General features: G+C 45.0%; 2 protein-coding genes across 3 annotated transcripts in view; one reads left to right on the top strand and one right to left on the bottom strand.

Annotated features, from left to right (window-relative positions):
• The window catches only part of COMMD7 (COMM domain containing 7), a 911,502-nt gene that overhangs the window by 543,594 nt on the left and 343,227 nt on the right, over positions 1-24,681 (bottom strand). The window lies entirely within an intron of this gene.
• The window catches only part of ASXL1 (ASXL transcriptional regulator 1), a 66,703-nt gene continuing 44,912 nt past the window's right edge, over positions 2,891-24,681 (top strand). For both annotated transcript variants that reach the window (XM_049779113.1, XM_049779112.1), the window contains exons 1-3: positions 2,891-2,999; positions 11,502-11,584; positions 17,289-17,397. In XM_049779113.1, the coding sequence (XP_049635070.1) occupies positions 2,943-2,999; positions 11,502-11,584; positions 17,289-17,397 (249 nt within the window). In that variant the 5' untranslated portion in view covers positions 2,891-2,942. The remainder of the gene's footprint in view (positions 3,000-11,501; positions 11,585-17,288; positions 17,398-24,681) is intronic.

The following is a 24,681-nucleotide window of genomic DNA, read 5'->3' as shown; positions in this document are numbered from 1 at the left end:
ACTAATACAGCGCCATATTAGGTTTTTGTTTGTTGTTGTTTTTTTGCTATAGAAAGAAGTTGTTACAGATTTAAAGGAAGAAAACAACATCCATTGGATTTCTCACTTTCTGCGACCACAAGTCTGGACCCAACGTGGCTCAACTGGTCCTCTGCTTTGAGTGTTTGATAATGGTTCAAATCAAGGGGTTGGCAGGGCTTTCTTTCTGTAGATTCTGGATGTGGCGACAAGCTCCTTCAAGCTTGAGGTTGTAAGCTGAGGTCTGGTTACTTGCTGGCAAGGACATTTCTGTTTCTGGAGGCTATCTACAAATTCCTTGGCTCCTTTCAAAGCTAGAAGGAGCACTCCTAGGTTTCTGATCTGCTTCTCTCCCTTCATCTTTCTATATAATGCATATCTTCTGTTTTTAAGGGTCCATAGGGTTGTACTGACCCCACCCAGATAATCTAGGGCAATTCCTCTCCTTAAAGATTTTTAATTACATTTGCAAGACTGTTTTTTGCAATGGAATATGATTTACTCATAGATTCCATGGACTAGAGTGGTGGTTTTTACTTAGATGTGTGTGTTTTGCTGGCCACAGTCCTAATACTAAGCATGTAAATTTATAGTGCATCTTCCACAAATCCTTCTTGAAGATCAGAGACGGGTGAAGCTACTAGGAAGAAACTTTTTGAAGCAGACTAAAAGACCTATCAAAGTTTCCTGTGTCAGTTGTAGATTAAAAATAAATCTGCAGAAATACAGGTTGAACCATTTTTGGGGTAGGGTACGGGTAGCTGGTTTTTCTTTTCACCTCTCAGGTTAAAGATAGAGATTTAAAAAGATGCTGTCTTCACCTCTGCTCAACTCACTTTGCAGGATTTTGCAACTGATTGGGTGTGAAAGATTCTTGTATTTGGAACTTAGATGCAAAAAGCTTCTAGGTCTCAGGTGCAGACGGTTGGGCAGCTCAATTGGCTTTTTCTCTCTCCTCTCCCCCCAGGGCTAATTTGAGGGAATGGCCATTGATCCCCCTCAGCCTTAAGAGTTAAGTGCTGGTCATGAGCCCCATTTGGGATGGATTCAAATCATAATGGATAGTTCTGGATACTGATTTAACAGATACCTACAGAAAACCTATGTGCTGGATGCTCAACTCATTTAACACTGCAACCAGGGCTCAGAGAGGATAAGGCACACTGCCTAGGTATGCATATCAGGTGATATCAATCACTCACAGACCTAACTCATGCTATCTCTCCTTCACTCCCTCTACTAATAAACAACTTGTTTTGTTTTGGGGCCATACCCAATGGCGCTCAGGGGTTACTCCTGACTCTGTGCTCAGAAATGGCTCCTGGAAGGCTTGGCAGGTGGGGGGACCATATGGGATGCCAGAATGCAAACCACCATCCATGTCCATCCCGATTCAGTTGTGTACAAAGCAAACACCCTACCTCTGTGCTATCAGGCCCCTACAAGTTAATTTTATTTAAATTTATTTTAACATTTTTTAAAAAATACAAATGCAAGTTAATTTTTTTTAAATGCAAGTTAATTTTAACCCCAATAATGCTCAGAAGGAATAGACTAATACTCAGTGGTGAGATTCAAGCCCCTAATTTGAGAGGTTCCTTGGCCAGCAAGTGGCTTCTTCAAGAGACTAGTTTTGGGGGGGATCTGTGATCCAAAGCCTGTGCTCATTGGGGGGGGGGGGGATGAGGGGGAGCATGGCCTGCGTGCAGCATGGGGTTTTCAGTGCCCAGGAGCAGCAAGTTCGCCTGGTCTAGACTGCGGGTGCAGCTTCTGCAAATGCACAGAGAGGAAACGAGGCTGTCTAGATCTAGAGGTGCCAATTGGAAAAACCGTTTGACTGGTAATGAGAGTGGTTTTTTAATTTTAGTCACCTTCTCAGGCAATCAGTGAGTCATTTGGGGGGGGGAGGACCCAAAGGGAAAGTCCTGCCTCTTAGTCACCGACGAGAACCGTCCGGAGCTGAGACACCCTCGCTCCACCCCGCCCAACGGTGGGAGAGCTCAGAAGGAGTTAAACGTGGCGGGCCAGCCAGCCCCAGCCCCAGCCACCGCCCCTTCCCAGCAGCATCGCCTCCCAGCGTGCTTCGCGGCCCAAGGCGAGTTCCCGAATCTCGCGAGACTCCGCCCAGCCCCTTCCTAGAACGAACGAGGCTTGGAGAGTCCCCTTTGCCTTTTACCGTACCGTGCGAGAAGAGGCGGAGGAAGGAAAAAAAAAAAAAAAAAAAAAAAAAAGCACCACTTCCGCATTGCACTCTGGGAAATGCAGTCCGGTCATAGCCCACGGCCATTTCCTTCCGGAGCGGAGGAGGCGGGGCTAGCGTGCCTACAAGGACTACGATTCCCATCAGCCCTTTCGGTTTGTTTTTGTTCAAAAAAAAAAAAAAGAGAAGAGCCACACTGCCCCCTCCTCACTCTTCACATTCACACACACACACACACACACACACACACCCACGGCACGGCGGCGGCGGTGGGGAGGGAGGCCGACACGCGCGTTTTCCCTGCGGCCGAAGGCGGGGGCAAAAAAAACCAAAAAAAAAAACCCCAAAGCGACGCAAGAAGCCTCGTCTCGGAGCGGGAAAGCGGAGGCCCGGGAGCCGTGAGTGTGACCTCTGACCCCGGGGGGATGCGGAGCCGCCGCCGCCGCATTCCTCCTCAGCGCCGCTAAGCGAGCACGCCGGGGCCGCCGAGGCGACTGACGCAGCCTGCGCGGGCGCGTGAGCCAGGCCCGCGCCCCTCCCCCACGCCGCCCCCTCGCGCCGCGCCGCGCCGCGCCCCAGCCCGACACAGAGCGCCCGCCCGCACGCTTGCTCGCTCGCTCGCTCGCTCGCGCCGCCAGCCGCCCGAGCCGCCGGCCCAGCCCAGCCCAGCCCAGCCCCTGCCCCAGCCGCCCGGAGGCCCCGCGCGGACCCAGCCGCCGCCGACATGAAGGACAAGCAGAAGAGGAAGAAGGAGCGCACGTGGGCCGAGGCCGCGCGCCTGGTGCGTGAGGCGGCGGGCGCCCCCGTGGCGCCCCAAGGCGAGGGGGGAGGGGCGGGGCAGCCCCGAGGCTGGGCGCAGCGTGGGGGTGGGGGGAGCGGGGCGCAGGGCCCCCCCCAGCTGGGCTGCAGGCTGGGGCGCCTCTTTGTATCTTCTTTCACATTTCCATTGCATTTGTAATTTTTTGCATTTTCCTTCTCCACTCTAGCTTCACGCGCGCACACACACCCCAAATTCCTGCGGAGGGGCGAGCTCTCGGCTGGGTGGCTCCGCCCCCCTCTTCTCCCCTCCCCCCTCCCCTCCCCCACGGTTCTGGGGGTCTGGGGGGGCTCCGTGGGGGGGCTCCCCGGCTCCCCCCCTCTCTAGGGGGAGGGTGCTGGGTTTCCCGGAAGGGTGGGAAGCTCCTCCCTCGCTTCCTGGGGAGCCCTCCTTGGGGTGAGGGGGGCTCTCTTGGATTCCTGGGGAGATGTCGGGGTGGGGGGGGAATACAAGGGCCCCCCCTCCTGATTTCCACTTCAAGGACCTGGGGTGGGTTGGGGGGCGTCTTGATCTTCCCCCCCCCTAGGTGTGAGCCCAGGAGGCAAGTGATGACTCAGCTGCAAAACGCCCCCCCCTTTCTCTCCAAACTTCGGGGTTCAGTTGGGGTAGGGGACCCCCCCGCTGGGGAGGTGATTGGGATTGGGAATGTTCTCCTGCCTGGGGATCCACTTGGAGGAGCTGGCTGGAAAAATCGGTGCTTGAAGTCAAGCCTGACTTTCTTTGATCTTTTAATTTATTTATTTTTATTGTGATCCAAGTGAATTTACAATTCTCTCATAGTGATATTCGGGGCCAATAGTGACGATGAATGAGGGGCATTTCCACCACCGGTGTTGTCCTCCCTCCACCCCACATCTCCCTCCTTTGCCCCCTGGAATGCTGGTGCAACTGTTCCCCCCCTTGCACAGCTTGTTGTCGACAGACTTAATTAACAGAGGTGGTCTTCAACCTCCCTTTGCAAAAAACCCCCCAAAAAAAAACAAAAAACGCTGACTGATGTGTTGTTGTTTGACCTGAGAGACTGGAGTCGCTGCAGAAAACGGCCTGGCCTCCGCTTTGCAAAAAGAATGTGTCTCTGCTCGCTCTAACCCAGTAGCTTGGGCAAGTGCTGGACAAAGACCAAGGCCTCAAGATTCTGCTCACTGAGGACTTAGCAAAGGAGAATGTGTTATGTGTTTGAAGCAGCCTACTAGAGAGTGCGGCTGTGCATTTTTTTTTTCTCTTGGCAAAAAAGCCTGGGAGGACTTTTCAAAGAAATGTAGCCTCTTTTCAGTTTTGCACCTACCTATGAAGCTCAAACAAATTTGGGACAGACGGGTTCTCCAAAAATCTTGCCCGTGGCCATAGGAACAGATGATTTTTCTTGCAGAGATGTTACTTTCTTCAGAACTGTCCCATGGCAGGGTGACAAGTTGGTATCCCGTACTGGTTTTGATACCCTGTAGTTTATATGGAATTACTATAATTTACTTTTAATAGTGAATGAAGTTGGACCATATAATCTTTCATTTTATTGGAAAGGGAGGTTCCTGTAACAAAGGTTCTGTGTAAAGTAGTCTGAATATGTGTTGGGGGCTGATAGAAATGGAGAGCCTATAAAACTTGGTTATTGATTTGGAAAATAAAAGCTGTTTGGTTTGCTGGAAAAAATTTTCACCAGCATTCCTGTCTTCCTTGGGCACTTGTAATCCACGAAACAGAAACAACAATTGTTTGTTGGTTCTATGCTTCAGTTTATTTTGGTTTGGCATATGAAGTTTGAAGTTCCTGAATATTTTGATTCGTTCCATATTGGAAGATCCGGAACTTTGAGAATCCTTGAAGTTTTATGATTTCTGCTCTGTTGCTTTACCTAAAACTACATTCAGGCTTGAAGAAGGCTGAAGAAGTAGAAGTAGAGTCAAAGAGCATATCTATCTTCTCAAGGTGTTACTTGGGTATTAAAGTTCTCAGAGTTTCTTTTATGCACTTGTTTATGGTATTTATGTCTCTGGGCATCCAGACAGATTTACTTGCTGGACTTACTTGTTAGAGATAAGTGAAAGAACCCTTACCTCCTTTTATTTACTTATTTATTTTTAACCTTTTATTTATTTATTTTTTGGTTTTTGGGCCACACCCGCTGACGCTCAGGGATACTCCTGGCTATGCGCTCAGAAGTCGCTCCTGGCTTGGGGGACCATATGGGACGCCAGGGCATCGAACCGCAGTCCGTCCTAGGCTAGCTCAGGCAAGGCAGGCACCTTACCTCTAGTGCCACCGCGCCGGCCCCGATTATTATTATTTTTTAACCTTTTATTTTTATTTTATTTATTTTTTTTGTTTTTGTTTTTTTGGGGGGTGCACACCCGTTTGATGCTCAGGGGTTATTCCTGGCTATGCGCTCAGAAATTGCCCCTGGCTTGGGGGGACATACGGGACGCCGGGGGATTGAACCGTGGTCCTTTCCTTGGCTAGCGCTTGTAAGGCAGACACCTTACCTCTAGCGCCACCTCGCCAACCTCAACCTTTTATTTTTAAGTAAATTCTCAAAGTTCAGCGGTAGACATTAGGAAATTGAGGTTCACTGTTAAGCCACTTTAGGTTCTTGTTTTTATTTGATTTGAACTCCAGTCTCTAGGTTGCATTGTTTTGGCATTGGCCCAATTTTAGGACAGATTGTAATTTCAGTTATTTTCTTCCACTTTTTAAAAATAAATATTAGTATTATAGAGGGCCTGGAGAGATAGTACAGTGGACAGAGTGCTTGCCTTGCATATTGCTGACCTGGGTTTTAACCTCCAGATCCCATGTTTCCCCCAGCCCTATCAGGGCTGTTTCCTTAGCAGGTGTGGCCCCAAAACAAAACAAAACAAAAAAAAAGCAATATGGATGTAATTACTTTGTGGTGTGCTAAAACATGTAAAAGACAGTCCCTGTTTACATGGTGTAAATTCTGTGGCTCTTTTATTTTGATAGTATATTTTTGTAGAAATGTCAGTCCTTTTGGAAAATGAATGAAGGGGAATGTTTGAGGCTCTTTCTATTAAAAAAAAGTGTAGCATTGTGTACTGGAGAGGTCTGAGAACTTAACCCTGAATAGAGAGAAACTTGTCTAGAATAAGCTATAATGGTAGGTCAATAGATTAGATCTGACTACTCTCTGGACAGGTGAATTTGGAGTGCTTGCCATGGCAATCAGATGTACTTGCTTGGGTGCAGTTTCATATTACTTTGACCTTGCTCAGATTAGTGGCCAGAGTGGAACTGGGAACCCTTTTAAAAACTTATTTCAGTAGGAAAACAGAGACATGAGAATTTCAGTAGTGTAATATATATCCCAGGAGATTGATTTTTTTTTTTTTGGTAGAAGTTAAGTATGTTGTGAAGGTGGATGTTCTTTCATACATTTTGTAGTTTTGTCTTTTCTAGATGTAAGAGGTGGACTTCAGGGAATGGATGAGTATAAATTCTTCTGTTAGAAACAATTTGTTTGGGAGAGATACTGAGGGGACTGCCTTTGAGAAAAATTCTTTGCATGCTTTATTTTTCAGTTTGATTCATGACTGACCATTCTTACATCAAGCTTTTTCCCTCTTTGAAGTAAGAGAGACTTTTTTTTAAAGTAGTGCAGTAGAAAGACACAGAGAACACTGCTGAATTGTTCCTATAATAAAAGCTGGGGGCAAATACAGATTTAGTAATAGTGAGTACTTTGTATCTTTTAATGTAAGTTCCTTTTAGAGATTTTGTTTCCTTTCTTAGATCCTCAGGCTTTTCCTAACTGCTGTTTAAGTGACCCATAACAAATTTTTCAGTCATGCTTTTAAAAAATGCCACAAAATTTTGTTAACTCAGATCATAATTAGTATGATTAGAAATCATATCTGTGGTAGTGAACATTTGTAGCTTGTATCAGAATCTATCGTAGGTTTAATTCCTTTCTTGGAACTTGGCTTACAGGGTTTAGAAAATGATGAGTAAAGTTTGCCATTGAAGAGTGTGTAGTCTGATGATGGTGGGTTTGGACATACAAACAGAATTTTACTTATGACATGGTAAGGGCCCACATAGTTTTTACCATATCTGGTAAATAGACATTTTGGTTCCTGCTGATTATGCATAGTTATGAACAGTTCTTCCTTTCACTCTCACCCCACTTTGGGAGGTAAATTATATGTGTGGTGGAACCATGAGGACATTGAAAAAAGATACTTAGCTCTACCTGGCAGAAGTCAGAGATAAAGATGCTTTACAAATTGAATCTTTTTTTTTTTTTTTGGTTTTTGGGCCACACCCGGTAACGCTCAGGGGTTACTCCTGGCTATGCGCTCAGAAGTCGCTCCTGGCTTGGGGGACCATATGGGACGCCGGGGGATCGAACCGCGGTCTGTCCAAGGCTAGCGCAGGCAAGGCAGGCACCTTACCTCTTGCGCCACCGCCCGGCCCCTACAAATTGAATCTTGAAGGGTAGATAGGAGTCTGGCTCCTCACAGAAGGTGTAAGCAAGAGCTGATCACAAGAAAAAAAGAGTGTGAGCCCGAATGTGTGCTTTGCTTTTGGTGGGTGGTGAGTGTGGAAATTGGGTATAACTATAATTAGTTACTAGAACATAGTCTGTGGATTAGAAGTTTTACAATGAGTATATAGACCAGACTATAATAGTCCTGTTCGCAAGACCAGCGGGCACTTACTTTTTGCTAGGCACTCTAAGCCAGGGGTCTCAAATTCGCGGGACAGCCCTCCGTACATTTTGTAGCCCTGCCCTAGAGGAAACTTTTTTTGTTTTGTTTTGTTTTAGTTGTTTGGGTCACCCCCCCCAATGTTCAAGGCTTACTACTGACTTTGCACTCAAGGATCACCCCCAACTTTGCCTCCTGCGGCCCCCAGGTAAATTGAGTTTGAGACCCCTGCAAGCGCTTATGTTATCTTTAATTAGAAAGAAATAGTATTCTTTTTTTTCCCCCCACAAAGGGGGGAAACCTGGGGTCAGAAATTAGGTAACTAGGGGCCGTCGAGGTGGCGCTAGAAGGAAGGTGTCTGCCTTGCAATCGCTAGCCAAGGAAGGACCACGGTTCAATCTCCTCCCCGCCCCCCATCCCATATGGTCCCCCCAAGCCAGGGGCAATTTCTGAGCGCTTAGCCAGGAATAACCCCTGAGCATCAAACGGGTGTAGCCCGAAAAACCAAAAAAAAAAAAAAAAAAAAAAGAAAGTAGGTAACTGATTTCTCAAGGTTCCAAGGCCAGAATTGGAATCTCCTGTATTTCTAAAGCATCTGCTTTATTTTCCCAGTGAGCTCTCTGGAGTTTCAGCTTTTGTTGCATGATTAGGTGGTTGTTGAAGGGTTTTTTTTTTTTTTTTTCTTCTTCTTTTTTTTTTTTTTTGGTTTTTGGGCCACACCCATTGACGCTCAGGGGTTGCTCCTGGCTATGCGCTCAGAAATCACTCCTGGCTTGGGGGATCATATGGGATGCTGGGGGATTGAACTGGGGACCATCCTAGGTTAGCAAGGCAAATGCCCTTCCACTTGTGCCACCACTTCTGCCCCAGAAGGTTTATTTTACTTTTTTGGGGGGAGGGCCCACACCCAGCTGTCCTTGGGGTTCACTCATGGAAGGGGGGATTGGGGGATCACGTGGTTCCAAGGATTGAACTGGACTGGCCAAGTGCAAGGCAAGCACCATATCTGCTGCCTATCTCATTGACCTTCTAGGAGGTTTTTAAAACGGAAGAGTGATGAGGGCAAGTTGGTTTATTTGGGTTGGCCTCAGGCTATAGCAGTGAAAGTTCTAAGAGTTAAGTTTTAATTTTGTTTACTGAGGAATTCCTAGGCTTCTCCCTGGCACAAAGTAGGTCTTTCATTGTATTTGTGGAATGACGGATGACATCTGAGTAAGGAATTTGAGGAAAATAGGGCAGGATGTATGCATATCGGTGTAAAGATTGTTGCATTGAGTCAGTAAGAAATTGACAGTGAGGGGCCAGAGCTGTGGCGCTAGTGGTAAGGCATCTGCCTTGCAAGCACTAGGACGGACCACAGTTTGATCCCCTGGCATTCCATATGGTCCCCAAGCCAGGAGGGATTTCTGAGCTCATAGCCAGGAGTAACCCCTGAGTGTCACCGGGTTTGGCCTAAAAACAAAACAAAAAAGGAGAAACTGAAAGTGAAATTGGGGTGGGGTTAGGGGGCTAGGTGAGAGTAATACAGAGGTTTCTGAGTTAGATAATTAGAAAGGGAAACAAGTTTGAGTTGAGGATTAAGTAAATTAGTAGAAGTGAATAAAGTAGACAAAGTGGGATGGGGAATATTTAGACAGAGACAAATAATAGAGTATGATGCTTGGGTGGAGATTTGGGCATTACCAGATTTTGGATACTAGTTGAAGCAGAGACAATGATGTTAACCAAGGAGAATATAAATATTGAAAAAAGAAACTAAAAATGGTACCCTGGTAAATAGGGGAGTTTATTTCAACCACAACTTCTCCAAAATTTGTCATTAAAAGTTTAGTGCTTGGGGCCGGGTGGTGGCGCTAGAGGTAAGGTGCCTGCCTTGCCTGCGCTAGCCTTGGATGGACCTCGGTTCGATCCCCCCGGTTTCCCATATGGTCCCCCAAGCCAGGAGCGACTTCTGAGCGCATAGCCAGAAGTAACCCCTGAGCGTCACCGGGTGTGGCCCAAAAACCAAAAAAAAAAAAAAAAAAAAAAAAAAAGTTTAGTGCTTGGGGGGCTGGAGAGATAGCATGGAGATAGGGCATTTGCCATGCATGCAGGACGGTGGTTCAAATCCCAGCAGCCCATATGGTCCCCCGAGCCTGCCAGGAGCGATTTCTGAGCATAGAGCCAGGAGGAACCCCTGAGCACTGCCGGATGTGACCCAAAAACCAAAAAAAAAAAAAAAAAAAAAGTTTATTTCTTAAGGGCTTTTGTGTTTTTTTTTTTTTTTTTTTTTTTTTTGTTTTTTGTTTTTTGGGTCACACCTGGCAGTGCTCAGGGGTTATTCCTGGCTCCAGGCTCAGAAATTGCTCCTGGCAGGCACAGGGGACCATATGGGGCGCCGGGATTCGAACCGATGACCTCCTGCATGAAAGGCAAATGCCTTACCTCCATGCTATCTCTCCGGCCCCGCTTTTGTGTTTTTTGTTTTGTTTTGTTTTGGTTTTGGTTTTTGGGTCACAACCGGCGGCGCTCAGGGGTTACTCCTGGTTCTACTCTCAGAAATTGCCGCTGCCAGGCACGGGGGACCATATGGGATGCTGGGATTCTTACCACTGTCCTTCCGCATGGAAGGCAAACGCCTTACCTCCATGCTATCTCACTGGTCCCCAGCTTTTGTATTCTTGTAGAGGTATAGCAGTGGTCTGATCAGACATCCTGCTTTACATTTTGTGAACAGTACTTGCTTACTGTGGTTGTTAAATGACTGTGTTTTTATTGGTGTGATTTGGTAACTGTATCTGTTACTAGAGAGGACAGAGATAGACTCTTTTTTCCTCCCTTAGAAAAATCACGTTTCGGGGCGGTGAGGTGGCGCTAGAGGTAAGGTGTCTGCCTTGCAAGTGCTAGCCGAGGAAGGACCGAGGTTCGATCCCCCTGTGTCCCATATGGTCCCCCCAAGCCAGGGGCGATTTCTGAGCGCTTAGCCAGGAGTAACCATTGAGCATCAAATGGGTGTGGCCCCCAAAAAACAAAAAACGAAACAAAAAAAAAGATCACATTTCTAAGAACTTTTAAAGTGAGGGTACTGCATTTGCTCACTGTGAAACTCTTGCCATGACTGTTAACAAAAATGGGATGTTTGTTTCATATTGTCTTGCTTGTGCCCGTCACACAGAATTAAAACACCAAATGGCAACATGTACTATGGTTGTTGGTTCAGGAATTTGACAATACAGTGGCAAAGATTATTTAAAAACATGGTTCACACTTCCTGGTAAAGAAAATCTGGATGTAGTTTTTTTATATGCTAATATATAGCAATTTGTGTTTTTTAGTCAAATTAACAGCGTCGTTAAACAGTAACTAGGGTTGCCAGGGCCACACATAATAGAACATTTATGTTAGGATGTGTTTGTAGACCTAAGAACTAGAGTATTTTACCTAATTTCTGTACTTTTAGTAAATGGATATATGTGTAATTTGGTTTCTTTATTTGTTGGGTTTTTTTTGGGGGGGGAGGGTCCACACCAGTGATGCTCAGGGGTTACTTCTGGCTATGCGCTCAGAAATCGCTCCCGGCTTGGGGGACCACATGGACGCCGGGTGATCCAGCCGCGGTCCGTCCTAGGCTAGCATGCAAGGCAGACTATTTACCCTTGCGCCACTGCTCCAGCCCCTGTAATTCGGTTTCTAAAGTAATTTTAAGTGGGAAAATTTTAATTCTCATTCATAAGTATCTCATAGCAGAACTATAATCCATGGTGTAAGATTGATGGGATCAAAAGAAATTCCACATTGAAGTCAGGCAAAATTTATATTTCTTCAGGTGCTAGAGAACTACTCGGATGCTCCAATGACACCAAAACAGATTCTGCAGGTCATAGAGGCAGAAGGACTAAAGGAAATGAGGTTTGTATTGCAATAGTTTTTGAGTTTTTTTTTAATGAGATTATCTTTCTGTAGTTAAGTACTGATACATAAGTCCTTATGTATCACACTCACATTCTCTTTCCCTCTCTTCCTCGTTTGTTCTTTCCTTTCTTCTCCTTTTCTCCTTTCCTCCCTTTTCCTCCTCTCTTTCATGATTCAATTGTCTCAGTTCTGTGTTCTGAGTGAAGGCTGGGAGTTCATAATCCATTTGAGTTCATCAGAGATCCAGTGACCTTTGACCAACCCTTGTGTTCCCTTAACTTGTTTGTGGGGCTTGAGGAAACTGGTGCTGAGGATTGAACCAAGACCTCTTGCATGCCAGCGTATGCACTTCAGCCCTTTGAGCTATCTCACTGACTTTAAAGTACTCAAGACAAAACATTTTTTAGTTTTTGGTGTATACTGGCAGTGCTGATGGGCCCACTCCTGACTCTGTGTTCAGGAATTACACCTGACTCTGCACAGAGCTTACTCTTGGTTCTGTGCTCATGGATTACTCTGGTAGTGCTTGGGGGATCATATGTATTGCCAAGGATTGGACCAGGCTCAGCCTCCTACAAGGAGTACTATCTCTGGCCTAAGATACTTTTTTTAAACGAAAGTGAAAAATACAGCATACTCCTTTCTTGGGGACTTTAACTAAAAGCATTTTTTTTTTTTGGCTGGGTAATCTTTAGTTACATTAAGTTAACATTTTTGACTTTAGTTAAGTCAAAATAGCCTTACTTTTGGGACCAGTGAATAGGATAGTTAGCTTGCACACTGCATGTACAATGAGGATACTTGTCTTCAACATTGTCAACCTGAGTATGGATCTCTGGCATCCCATATGGTCCTGTGTGTACCACTGGAGTATTTTCTGAGTGCATATCCATGTGTAACCACTGAACACCATCATTATGTCCCCAAAAGTAAAAACAAACAAAAACCAAGGAAACAATAACAAAAAAAAAACAACCCCAAATATCCCCCCTTCAAAAAAAACCTCAAAATATTCTCACTTTTGTGGGGCTGGAGATACAGCATGGAAGTAGGGTGTGTTTGCCTTGCATGTAGAAGGACAGTGGGTCAAATCCCGGCATTCCATATGGTCCCCCCGAGCCTGCCAGGAATGATCTCTGAGCGCAGAGCTAGGAGTAACCCCTGCTCAATGACAGGTGTGACCCAAAAACCAAAAAAAAACCTTCACTTTTGGACTGGATTTGAAATACTAATATACTTGTCTTGCATATGGATGATTACAGTTTGATTCTGGCATCATACATATTTCCCTGAACACCACCAGGAGTGTTCCCTAAGCATAGAGTCAGGAGTAAGCCCTGAACATCACAGGCCACCAATGTGTTCCTCATCCCCAAAGAAACAAAATATCCTCACTTTTTAGTTTTAACTTTACTACTCTTTATTATTGAGGTAAATATTCATTAAATCATACCTGTCCACTATGTAGCATTATAATCATGTTTTATTTTTGTTTTTCTGGGTTATTTCCCATGCTGCTGTCTGTACTGCTGTTGGACCTCTATGAATATAGAAGGTAAATTAGTCTCATTGGGACAAATAGAATTGGGAACTTTAACTTGTTTTTTGCTTCGAGCTCTTAAAAGAATTATGAGGCATTCGTGGTGCCTTTGACGAGTGAGCAGCACTGTAATTTGTAGACAGAAGTATAGTGTGTAGGAGTTGAACTGCTCACAGAAGAACACTGCCAGCATGCCATTCCCTCTTGTAGCAGAGATGTTAGCACACCCACTTGATACTCCAGATTCTGCATAAGGGTTCTTTTAAAGATTAGTTCTTGGTGAAATTTTTTTTTAGCATCCAGTGTGTTCCAAAACAGAATAAGTAATAGGGTTTTTTTTAAAACATTTTTTTAAAGACTATTTTTGTCATTGTATAAATTAGGGCCTCTAGTTCTGAAAAATGGTTAGAAGCTTTTCTTAAGATACATATTTTAAGCATGCTGGGGAGAGGGAAGAGAATAGGCATAGGTGAACTCTAGCACTAATTTGCTAGTGCTAAACTCAATTAAAATTAATAACAGGCATTGGTCAGTCAGTATTTTTTGGAGGGGGAGGAGTGTGTGTTTGGGTTACACCTGGTGAAGCTCAGGCGTTACGTGGCTCTGTGTTTAGAAATCCTGGCAGGAGGGGCCGGGCGGTGGCGCTAAAGGTAAGGTGCCTGCCTTGCCTGCGCTAGCCTTGGACGGACCATGGTTCGATCCCCCGGTGTCCCATATGGTCCCCCAAGCCAGGAGCGACTTCTGAGCGCATAGCCAGGAGTAACCCCTGAGCGTTACCGGGTGTGGCCCAAAAAACAAAAAAACAAAAAAACAAAAAAACAAAAAAAAAAAAAAAAAAAAAAAAAGAAATCCTGGCAGGCACGGGGGGACCATATAGATGCCGGGATTCAAATGAACATCTGCCCTGGATCAGCTGCATGCAAAGCAAATACCCTACCGCTGGGCTATCTCTCTGGCACCCTTATTGGGATTTTGGGTCAGACCCAGTGTCGCTCAGGGGTTATTCCTGGCTCTGTGCTCAGAAGTTGCTCCTGGCAGGCTCGGGGCACTACTGCATGGGATGCTGGGAAACTAACCAGGGTCTGTCCGGGATTGGACCAAGCAATGCCCTACTGCTGTGCTATCATTTCTGCCTCCTGGTCAGTATTTTTGGTAACTTTTATTTTAAGAAATGAGTAGGTGGGGCTGGAGAGATAGCACAGTGGTTGGGCGCTTGCCTTGTATACAGCTGATCCAGGACAGATGGTGCCCTGGCATCCCATATGATCCCCCGTGCCTGCCAGGAGTGATATCTGAGTGCAGAACCAGAAGTAACTCCTGAGTGCCACCGGGTGTGACCCAAAAAAAACCAAACAAACAAAAATTGATGGGACTGGAGTGATAGCACAACGGTAGGGCATTTGCCTTGCATGTAGTGACGCAGGACAGACCTGTGTTCATTCCCCAGCGTCCCCTATGGTCCCCCAACCCAGGAGTGTTTTCTGAGCGCATGGCCAGGAGTAAACTCCTGAGCGTCACTGGGTGTGGCCCAAAAATTGGGGGAAAAAAAAGAAAAAGAAGTAGGTAGTTTCTAACACACTGGTCTTTATTTTGCATCCTTATGTATGTATCATAGACCATGCATTAACATTTTAATTCTTTTTTGTTGTCATTGTTTAGTATTGGGTGCTAATTTTATTTTACTTTTTATATTCATGTTTAAATTATTGTTCCTGGGAGATATATAATAAAACATATCCTTTCTGCTTCCTAGTAGAAAACAAAGCAAATAAAAAACTTCAGTTGTTTCTTTTATATGCTCATTAGAAAATATGTACTTGGAAAAAAAGTTGTGTTTATTTTCTTGGGATAGCACTACATCATTGATTTTTTGTCATCTCTGTTGGTAATGGTCTACTGAAGTTTCTAAAATTGTTATGCAGATTGAAATATAGAAGCTAGGAAAGAAACACTTTTTGCTTAAAACTGGTATTTAAAATTTAGGACCATAGAGCTGGTACAGGATATAAGGTACTTGATTTTCATGAGATGAAAACTGGTATGATCCCCAACACTGTTTATTTTCCCCTGAGTACCTAAGCACTTCTCCAAATTTTGTGTTTTATGGGAATCCCAGCCATGTGGTATCAAGAATTGAATTAGGATTGAATCATGCACCCAAGTGCATGCCATATGCTAGTTCTTATGTTTTCTCTCAGCCCCCCCACCCCCTTTTAGGTTTTTGGTTTTTGGGCCACACATGGTAGCCCTCAGGGGCTCAGGGGCTACTCCTGGCTCTGCACTCAGAAATGGCTCCTGGCAGGTTCAGCTGTGTGCAAGGTAAACGCCCTACCCCTGTATTATCTCTCCAGCCCTTTCAGGCCCTTTTTCTAAAATTTTTTGTTTTTGTTTTTTGGATCACAGCCAGCAGCACTCGGGTTACTCCTGGCTCTACGCTCAGAAATTGCTCCTGGCAGGCTTGGGGGACCATATGGGATGCCAGAATTTGAACCACTGACCTTCTGAATACAAGGCAAACGTCCTGCCTCCATGCTATCTCTTTGGCCCCATTTTTCTAAATTTTTTGTTTGTTTTTGGGCCATACCCAGTGGTGCTCAGTAATTACTCCTGGTTCTGCACTCTGGAGTCACAGCTGGTCGTGATTCAGGGAACCAGATGGGGTGCCAGAATGGAACCAGAATGGAAGTTGTCAAGGCAAACAAACACCTTATCTGCTGTATTATCAGATTCTCTGAAATATCCCCCACCCCACCCCCCTTTTTTTTTTTTTTTAGTTTTTGGGTCACACCCGATGGTGCTCAAGGGTTACTCCTGGCTCTCCTGGCTCTGTGCTCAGAAATTGTTCCTGGCAGGCATGAGGACCATATAGGATGTGCCGGTATTTGAACCATGGTCTGTCCTGGATTGGCTGTGTGAAATGCCCTACCTTTGGGCCCCCTTTTTTTTTTTGTTGTTGTTGTTATTGTTGTTTTTTTTGTTTTGTTTTGTTTTTTGGGCCACACCCGGCGGTGCTCAGGGGTTACTCCTGGCTGTCTGCTCAGAAATAGCTCCTGGCAGGCACGGGGGACCATATGGGACACCGGGATTCGAACCAAACACCTTTGGTCCTGGATCGGCTGCTTGCAAGGCAAACACCGCTGTGCTATCTCTCCGGGTGTTATTGTTGTTTTATGGTCACACCTGGTTACTCCTGGCTATGTGCTCAGAAATCATTCCTGTCTTGGGGGACTTTATGGGACACCGGAAATCTAATTGAGGCTCGTTTTGGGTCAGCCGTGTGCAAGGCAAACGCCCTACTGCTGTGATATTGCTCCAGCCCTTTTCTAAATTTCTTCTTCTTTTTTTTTTTTTTTGTTTTTTCACACCCAGCATCGAGCTCAGGGTTACTTCTGGCTCTCTACTCAGAAATTTCTCCTGGCAGGCTCAGGGGACCATATGGGATGCCGGGATTCGAACCACTGTCCTTCTGCATGCAAGGCAAAATGCCTTACCTCCATGCTATCTCTTCGGCCCCCTTTTCTAAATCTTTTTTTTTTTTTTTTTTTGGTTTTTGGGCCACACCCGGTGGTGCTCAGGGGTTACTCTTGGCTATCTGCTCAGAAATAGCTCCTGGCAGGCACGGGGGACCATATGGGACACCGGGATTCGAACCAACCACCTTTGGTTTGCTTGCAAATGCCGCTGTGCTATCTCTCGGACCCTTTTCTAAATTTTTTTTTTTTCTTGGTTTTTGGGCCACACCCGGCAGTGCTCAGGGGTCACTCCTGGCTGTCCGCTCAGAAATAGCTCCTGGCAGGCACGGGGGACCATATGGGACACCGAGATTTGAACCAACCACCTTAGGTCCTGGATTGGCTGCTTGCAAGGCAAACGCCGCTGTGCTATCTCTCCGGGCCCATTTTCTAAATTTCTTAAGAGTGATTCTTGTTTTCAAAATACACTAAGGAAGTGTCCCATGTGGAATAGGAGTATTATACCATATAACACGTGATAGAATGGGTGTGTTTCTTTTAGCTATTTGAGCTATTTTCATAGTGAAATAGTCATGGAATCTTAGGGATTTTTACTGTACTTTTTTTTTTTTTAATTTAAGAATTAAGTTAGATCTTTGAGTAACTAGGTATATGCATTTGTATGAACCTCATCTATATGTTTTCACAGTGGGACATCCCCTCTTGCGTGTCTCAATGCTATGCTGCATTCCAATTCAAGAGGAGGAGAGGGACTGTTTTATAAACTGCCTGGCCGAATTAGCCTTTTCACACTAAAGGTAACTAATAAAAATATCTGTTGTATGTAAAAGCATGTAATGAGTCTGAAGAATCAACTGTTATGAGGTCCAGAAAGATAACTCAAATGGAAGAGAAGCTCTGAATTTGGCTTTATGTAACTACTGTAGTTACTATGTCTCCCCAACCCCCATGTGGATGATATATATGTATTTTTTTGGTTTTTGGGTCACACCCGGCAGCGCTCAGGGGTTACTCCTGGCTTTTTGCTCAGAAATCGCTCCTGGCAGGCTCGGGGGGACCATATTGGATGCCGGGATTCGAACAACCGACCTGCATGCAAGGCAAACGCCTCACCTCCATGCTATCTCTCTGGCCCCTGTTATTTAAAAAAAAAAAGATAGAAGTAGTTGTCCTGTATGGCTGGAATGATACCTTTGAACTTTGTTTTGTTTTTTGGGTTCAGGTCTTATTCCTAAGTGTTCAGGAATCTTGTTGGGGGTTGGGAACTATATGAGGTGATTGAACGTCGATTGACCTCAGGCAAGGCAAGTGCCCTATCTTTTGACACAATCTCCAGTTCCTGAATTTTCATTTCTAATGAGCAGTCAAGTGGTCCTGATGCTATTGGTACAAAACATTAGTGGCCAGAGAGCTAGCACAGCAGTAGGGCATTTGCCTTGCATGCGGCTGACTTGGTTCAATTCTCAGCGCCCATATGATTCCCTGAGCCTGCCAGCAGCAATTTCTGATCGCAGAGTCAGGAGTAATCCTTGAGCACTGCCAGATGTGGCCCTAAAAACCAAAACAAACAAACAAAAAAATAGATACTATTATATGTGTATATTATTTTATTTGAGGCACTAATTTACAATACTGTTAATGGTAGGGTATCATGTGTACAGTGTTCTCACATCACACTCCCACAAGAGTGTTGACCCTTCCCCTCTCTCATCTGAAATGTTCGATTATGAGTAGGGTATTAGAAATTTTGTCACATCATTTATTATCTCTGTATTCAGCTTTTGCTTGTCTATGGCTTTTCAGATTGTACAATATAGAGGGATAAGCCAATATGAGAAGGTTGTAAATGTGCTTAAATTAAATTTTATAATACTATTGTAAAGGATAAATTCTGTTTTTTTTTTGTTTTTTTGGGCCACACCCGTTTGATGCTCAGGGGTTACTCCTGGCTAAGCGCTCAGAAATTGCCCCTGGCTTGGGGGGACCATATGGGACGCCGGGGGATTGAACCTTGGTCCTTCCTTGACTAGCGCTTGCAAGGCAGACACCTTACCTCTAGTGCCACCTCGCCGGCCCCAAAGGATAAATTCTGGGCAGCTAAAGTAAGATCTGTTCAATGGAAAGTAACTGGGATAACTTTTTAGTGACACCAATTATAAAGGAAGATGATGTAAAATCAGTTAACATTCAGAAATAAAGCTCAAACAGGGCTGAAATGAACAAGGTAAATTTTCTACTATTTGTGTTATGGCTGTTATTAAAATGGGATCAGCTAAGTACAGGAACAGAAGTAGTCCTGAGCACCATCTATTATGGCCCCCAAAACAAAATATGTAAATGGCATCAGCATACTTTTTCAGGGGTTACTCCTGGCTTTGTGCTCAGAAATTGCTCCTGGCATGCTTGGGGGATCTTAATGGGATGCTGGGATTCGAACTACTGTCCGTTCAAATCAGCTGCATGCAAGGCAAACACCCTACTGCTTTACTATCTCACTGGTCCCTATTTTAAACTTTTTTGGGGGGGGCAGTTGGGTCACACCTGCCGTCGCTCAGGGGTTACTCCTGGCTCTGCGCTCAGAAATCACTCCTGGCAGGCTCGGGGAACCATATGGGATGCTGGGATTCGAACCACCGTCCATCCAGGATCAGCTGCTTGCAAGGCAAATGCCCTACCATTGTGCTATATCTCTGGCCCCTTTTTTTTTTTTTTTTTTTTGGTTTTTGGGCCACATCTGGCGGTGCTCAGGGGTTACTCCTGGCTATCTGCTCAGGAATAGCTCCTGGCAGGCACGGGGGACCATATGGGACGCCGGGATTTGAACCAACCACCTTTGGTCCCTATTTTTAACATTTTTATTGTTGCTCAGAGGTAACAAAATATGTCAGAAACCAAATCTTTTTTTTTTTTTTTTTTGTGGTTTTTGGGCCACACCCTGTGACGCTCAGGGGTTACTCCTGGCTATGCGCTCAGAAGTTGCTTCTGGCTTCTTGGGGGACCATATGGGACGCCGGGGGATCGAACCGCGGTCCGTCCTAGGCTAGCGCAGGCAAGGCAGGCACCTTACCTCCAGCGCTACCGCCCGGATCCAGAAACCAAATCTTGATGGTAGTAAGAGTTCTGAGTTCAGAAGCTGGAGAAAAGGTACTGGGTACCTTGAATCCTGATCCCTGAATACTGCTGATTGTAACCCAAAATCCAGAAACTTTTAAAACAAGAATTCTGAATTCAAAACAAAACCCTGTAACAAATTTGACCTCTTTTTGTGATGATGCCTATGTCTCTGATACAAAGTCAGTACTTGGCATGCTGGGAAGATAGTATAGCGGTTTAGGTACACTTGCTTTGTAGAGGGTTGAACCAGGTTAGGTCCCAGGCACCACATAAAGTCCCCCAAGCACCAGCAGAAGTGGTCCCTGTGCATAGAGCCACAAAAGAAAAAACAAGCAACAAAGGTCAGTTGTTAATAAGTGATAACCTTTATGATCTTCCTTTAGGTTACTCCTCTTTGCTTATGAATGAAATTTTGTTACATTTTGTGATGATATATAATTTTAATTTATTTGAATTATATCAAATTACAAATACCTTTAGTAATGACATTTCTAATTTGGGCTTTTCTGTTTTGTTTTTTGTTTTTGAGCCTCACCTGGTTGTATTTAGGGGCTAATCCGGGCTCTACACTCGGGAATCACTCCTGGCTGTGCTTGGTGGATCACTCCGGGATGCAGGAAATTGGTTCTGGGTCTAGTACGGAAGGCAAATGCCTTGCCCCCTGTACTATCTTTTCAGCCACCCATTTCTTTTGTTTTTTTGGTTTTTGTGTCACACCCGGCAGCGCTCGGGTTATTCTTGGCTCCATGCTCAGAAATTGCTCCTGGCAGGCTCAGGGGACCATATGGGATGCCGGGATTCGAACCAATGACCTTCTGCATGAAAGGCAAACACCTTACCTCCATGCTATCTCTCTGGCCCCCACCCATTTCTTATTTGTTGTTGGGGTCCCCTCCTGCAGTGCTTGGTGAAGGGGGCATATGATGCTAGGAATTCAACCCCAGGACTTTGCACATGGAAGCTATCCATTCTCCCTCCCTCTTTCCCTCTCTTCCTTATAAGAATGCAGAGAGAAACCCTTTTCTGTGAGCATAAGTAGTTTTGTCTTTGTGATGTGGTTCTGGGTAGAATTCTTGACATACTTGATGCTTATTTAAGTATTTAAACTGAAGTCAGTTTTCTTCTTGTGTGTGTGTGTGTGAAGTCAATTTTATTTGTAAAAATATACTTTGAGAATTGTGTGTTCAAGAGAGAAGAGGGACTTCTTCAGAATGGAAAAAACTTAGTTTTTAATTTTCATTTTATTATATGTGCTGAACCTGTATTCATTTAGTCTGCAGCCTATGTCTGGGATACATTGATGGGAAACATGCTCATTTTGACTTTATATTGTTTAGTCTTTACAATATCTTATTCATTGGACTTAAATGTTGGCTACTGTCATCTCTGTTCTTTTGGATTAATGTTTTGCTTGTCTGGTTCCCCTAGTTAGACTAAATCCCTGAGGGCACAGGCTAGATTTTATTCATTCCATTTTATAATAGGATACCAAATGAGGTAGCCATTAATAAATACACATTTAATGAATGAATTAGTAACAGCTGCATGCTAGTATTTCTTTTGTCTTGATAGTTGACAATATATACTGTTCATAATCTTAATGGCAGTATCTCTAAACTTGTTTCATCTCAACCAAAAAAAAAGGGTGCTGGGGCCGGAGAGATAGCATGGAGGCAAGGCGTTTGCCTTTCATGCAGAAGGACGGTGGTTCAAATCCCGGCATCCCACATGGTCCCCTGTGCCTGCCAGGGGCAATTTCTGAGCATAGAGCCAGGGGTAACCCCTGAGCACTCCCGGGTGTGACCCAAACACCAAAAACAAAAACAAAAACTATCTTCATTTAAAAGGGGGGGGCAGAGAGAGAGCATGGAGGTAAGACATTTTGCCTTTCATGCAGAAGGACGGTGGTTCGAATCCCATATGATCCCCTGCCAGGCATGATTTCTGAGCATAGAGCCAGGAGTAACCCCTGAGCACTGCCGGGTGTGACCCCCCCCCCTCAAAAAAAAAAAAGGGTGCTAACTGTTGTGGCTTTGGTTGAATTTTATCTTGATTAATTATGCTTCTTAACATTTTTGACCTGCTTATAAAAGCAATATGTACAAAATACAACTGACAGCAGAATGCAGCAGAGAAAGTGATACCTGTAATCATATCATGATACTTGAGAACATTGGATTATACTGTGCCAGATAGTACAGTGGATGTAGGAGAATCAGGTTTTATCCTTGATACCTCCAAATATCCAAATTCACATTTGGGTGGCATAAGCTCCAAGCACCAGCAAGTATTGTCCCGCTAAAATAAACATGCAGGGGCCGTGGTGTGGAGCGGTAGGGCGTTTGCCATGCTGGTGCTAGCCTAGGTCAGACCTTGGTTTGATCCCCTGCATCCCATATGGTTCCTTAAGCCAAGAGCAATTTCTGAGTGCATAGCCAGAGTAACCCCTGAGCATCACCGGGTGTGACCTCCCCCCCCCCCCAAATAAACCAAGCATATAGACATATTGGATTGTACCAACAGAACTTTGGTATGTACCTTTTAATTATGTTTTTATTCTTTTGAGGTGCTGTGAACCTCAGACATACAAAGTATGTGCTCTGGACAGCCAATCCTTATTTTTTTTGAGTGTTGTAGGGGCTAGAGAGATAGTACAGTGGGTAGGGTACTTGTCTTACACCTTACCTGGCCAACTGAGGTTTGTTTCCCAGCATACCATATGGTACCTCAAGCAGTGCCAGGAGTGGTCTGAGTGCGGAACCAGGAGTAAGCCCTGGATTCAACTGGTTATCACTTCGTACAACAGTGAAACAAAACCAAAAACAGGATGTAGGCTGGTATTATTATTTTTTTATTTTATTTTATTTTATTTTTTTGGTTTTTGGGTCACACCTGGCAGTGCTCAGGGGTTATTCCTGGCTCCACACTCAGAAATCACTCCTGGCAGGCTCAGGGGACCATATGGGATGCCAGGATCTGAACCAATGATCTTCTGCATGAAAGGCAGATGCCTTACTTCCATGCTATCTCTCCAGCACCTATTATTATTAATATTTTTTTTTTATTTTGTTTTTTGGGCCACACCCGGCGGTGCTCAGGGGTTACTCCTGGCTGTCTGCTCAGAAATAGCTCCTGGCAGGCACGGGGGACCATATGGGACACCGGGATTCGAACCAACCACCTTAGGTCCTGGATCGGCTGCTTGCAAGGCAAATACCGCTGTGCTATCTCTCCGGGCCCTATTATTATTATTATTATTATTATTAATTTGGTTTTTGGTCCACACCCAGTGACGCTTAGGGGTTACTCCTGGCTATGTGTTCAGGAATCACTCCTGGCTTGGGGGACTATATGGGATGCCAGGGGATCGAACCATGGTCTGTCCTAGGTAAACCATGTGTAAGGTAAATGCCATACCACTGTGCCTCTGCTCCAATCTGTAGGCTGGTCTTATGATTAGCATGCACCTCCCATCTGCTTGAGAAGTGAGGCAGGCGGGAATCATTTGATTTTGGAGTTTCTGAGTTTAATGTGCTGTTCTATACTAATGTTGACATCAATATAATGGTCTTCCAAGAGTGTCAGTTCAATAGGTTGCCTTAGGAGTGTTCAACTGACACAGGCTGGATATGGAGCAGGTCAAAAGATTGGTGCTGGATTCTAGATTCCAGGAAATATATTTATGATCACATATTAGAGTGCTTGACAAATTCCTATATCGCACTCTGCCAACATTTAATTCCTTTTTTTTTTTTTTTTTTGGTTTTTGGGTCACACCCAGCGGTGTGCTCAGGGGTTAACTCCTGGCTGTCTGCTCAGAAATAGCTCCTGGCAGGCACGGGGGACCATATGGGACACCGGGATTCGAACCAACCACCTTTGGTCCTGGATCGGCTGCTTGCAAGGCAAAGGCCGCTATGCTATCTCTCTGGGCCCCCAACATTTAATTCTGACACAACTGACTTTATTGACAACCAGAAACTGGTTAGGAAAGGTTATAAAAATTCTGAACAGGGGCCGGGCGGTGGCGCTGGAGGTAAGGTGCCTGCCTTGCCTGCGCTAGCCTAGGACGGACGGCGGTTCGATCCCCCGGCGTCCCATATGGTCCCCCAAGAAGCCAGGAGCAACTTCTGAGCGCATAGCCAGGAGTAACCCCTGAGCGTCACAGGGTGTGACCCAAAAACCAAAAAAAAAAAAAAAAAAATTCTGAACTGATTGCCTTCTGTTTTGTTTATTTTTGGGACACACCAGCTGTGCTTAGGACTCCCTTCTGGCAGTGCTTTAAGGGACATAAGGTTCCAGGGATCACATCTGGGTTGGTAGTCTGCAAGGAAAGTGCCCTGCCAGTTGTACTCTTTTCAGCCCTGATTGCCATGTTGATCACTCTAAGAACTCTTGTCTTCGCAATGAACATTTGAGTTCAAGATATGGTCCAAGGCATTCAGTATATTCCATTAAGTTTTTTGAGACATTTAAATCCCGTGTGTGTGTGTGTGTGTGTGTGTGTGCGTGTGTGTGTGTGTGTGCGTGTGCGTGTGTGTGTGCGTGTGTGCGTGTGTGTGCGCGCGCGCGCATATTGGGGCCATTCCTGGAGGTACTAAGGGTTTATTCATAGCTCTGTTCAGGGATCACTCCTTCACTCCTGGTGGGGCATATGGGGTTTGGGTATGGAGGTTGAACCAAGGTCAGCTGTGTGTAAGATAAATGCCCTACCTGCTTTACTATTGCTCTAACTCCTTTTCCATTTTCTCTACTTGTTCCAAAAATATTCCTAGAGCTTTTTTATTTTTGGCCATATCCGGTGGTGCTCAGGGGACCATATGGGATGCCCGGCATTGAACTTATATTGACTATATGTAAGGCAGATGCCCTACCCACTGTGCTAATGTTCCAGCTTCCTATAGCTTTTTTTTCTTTTGTTTTTTGGGTCACACCCGGCATCGTTCAGGGCTTACTCCTGGTTCTCT

Source organism: Suncus etruscus, chromosome 9 (assembly GCF_024139225.1).
Source record: "Suncus etruscus isolate mSunEtr1 chromosome 9, mSunEtr1.pri.cur, whole genome shotgun sequence".
In the NCBI taxonomy this organism is placed as follows: domain Eukaryota; kingdom Metazoa; phylum Chordata; class Mammalia; order Eulipotyphla; family Soricidae; genus Suncus; species Suncus etruscus.
Note: the sequence above shows the minus strand (reverse complement) of the source record. Positions and strands in the feature narration are given on the sequence as shown.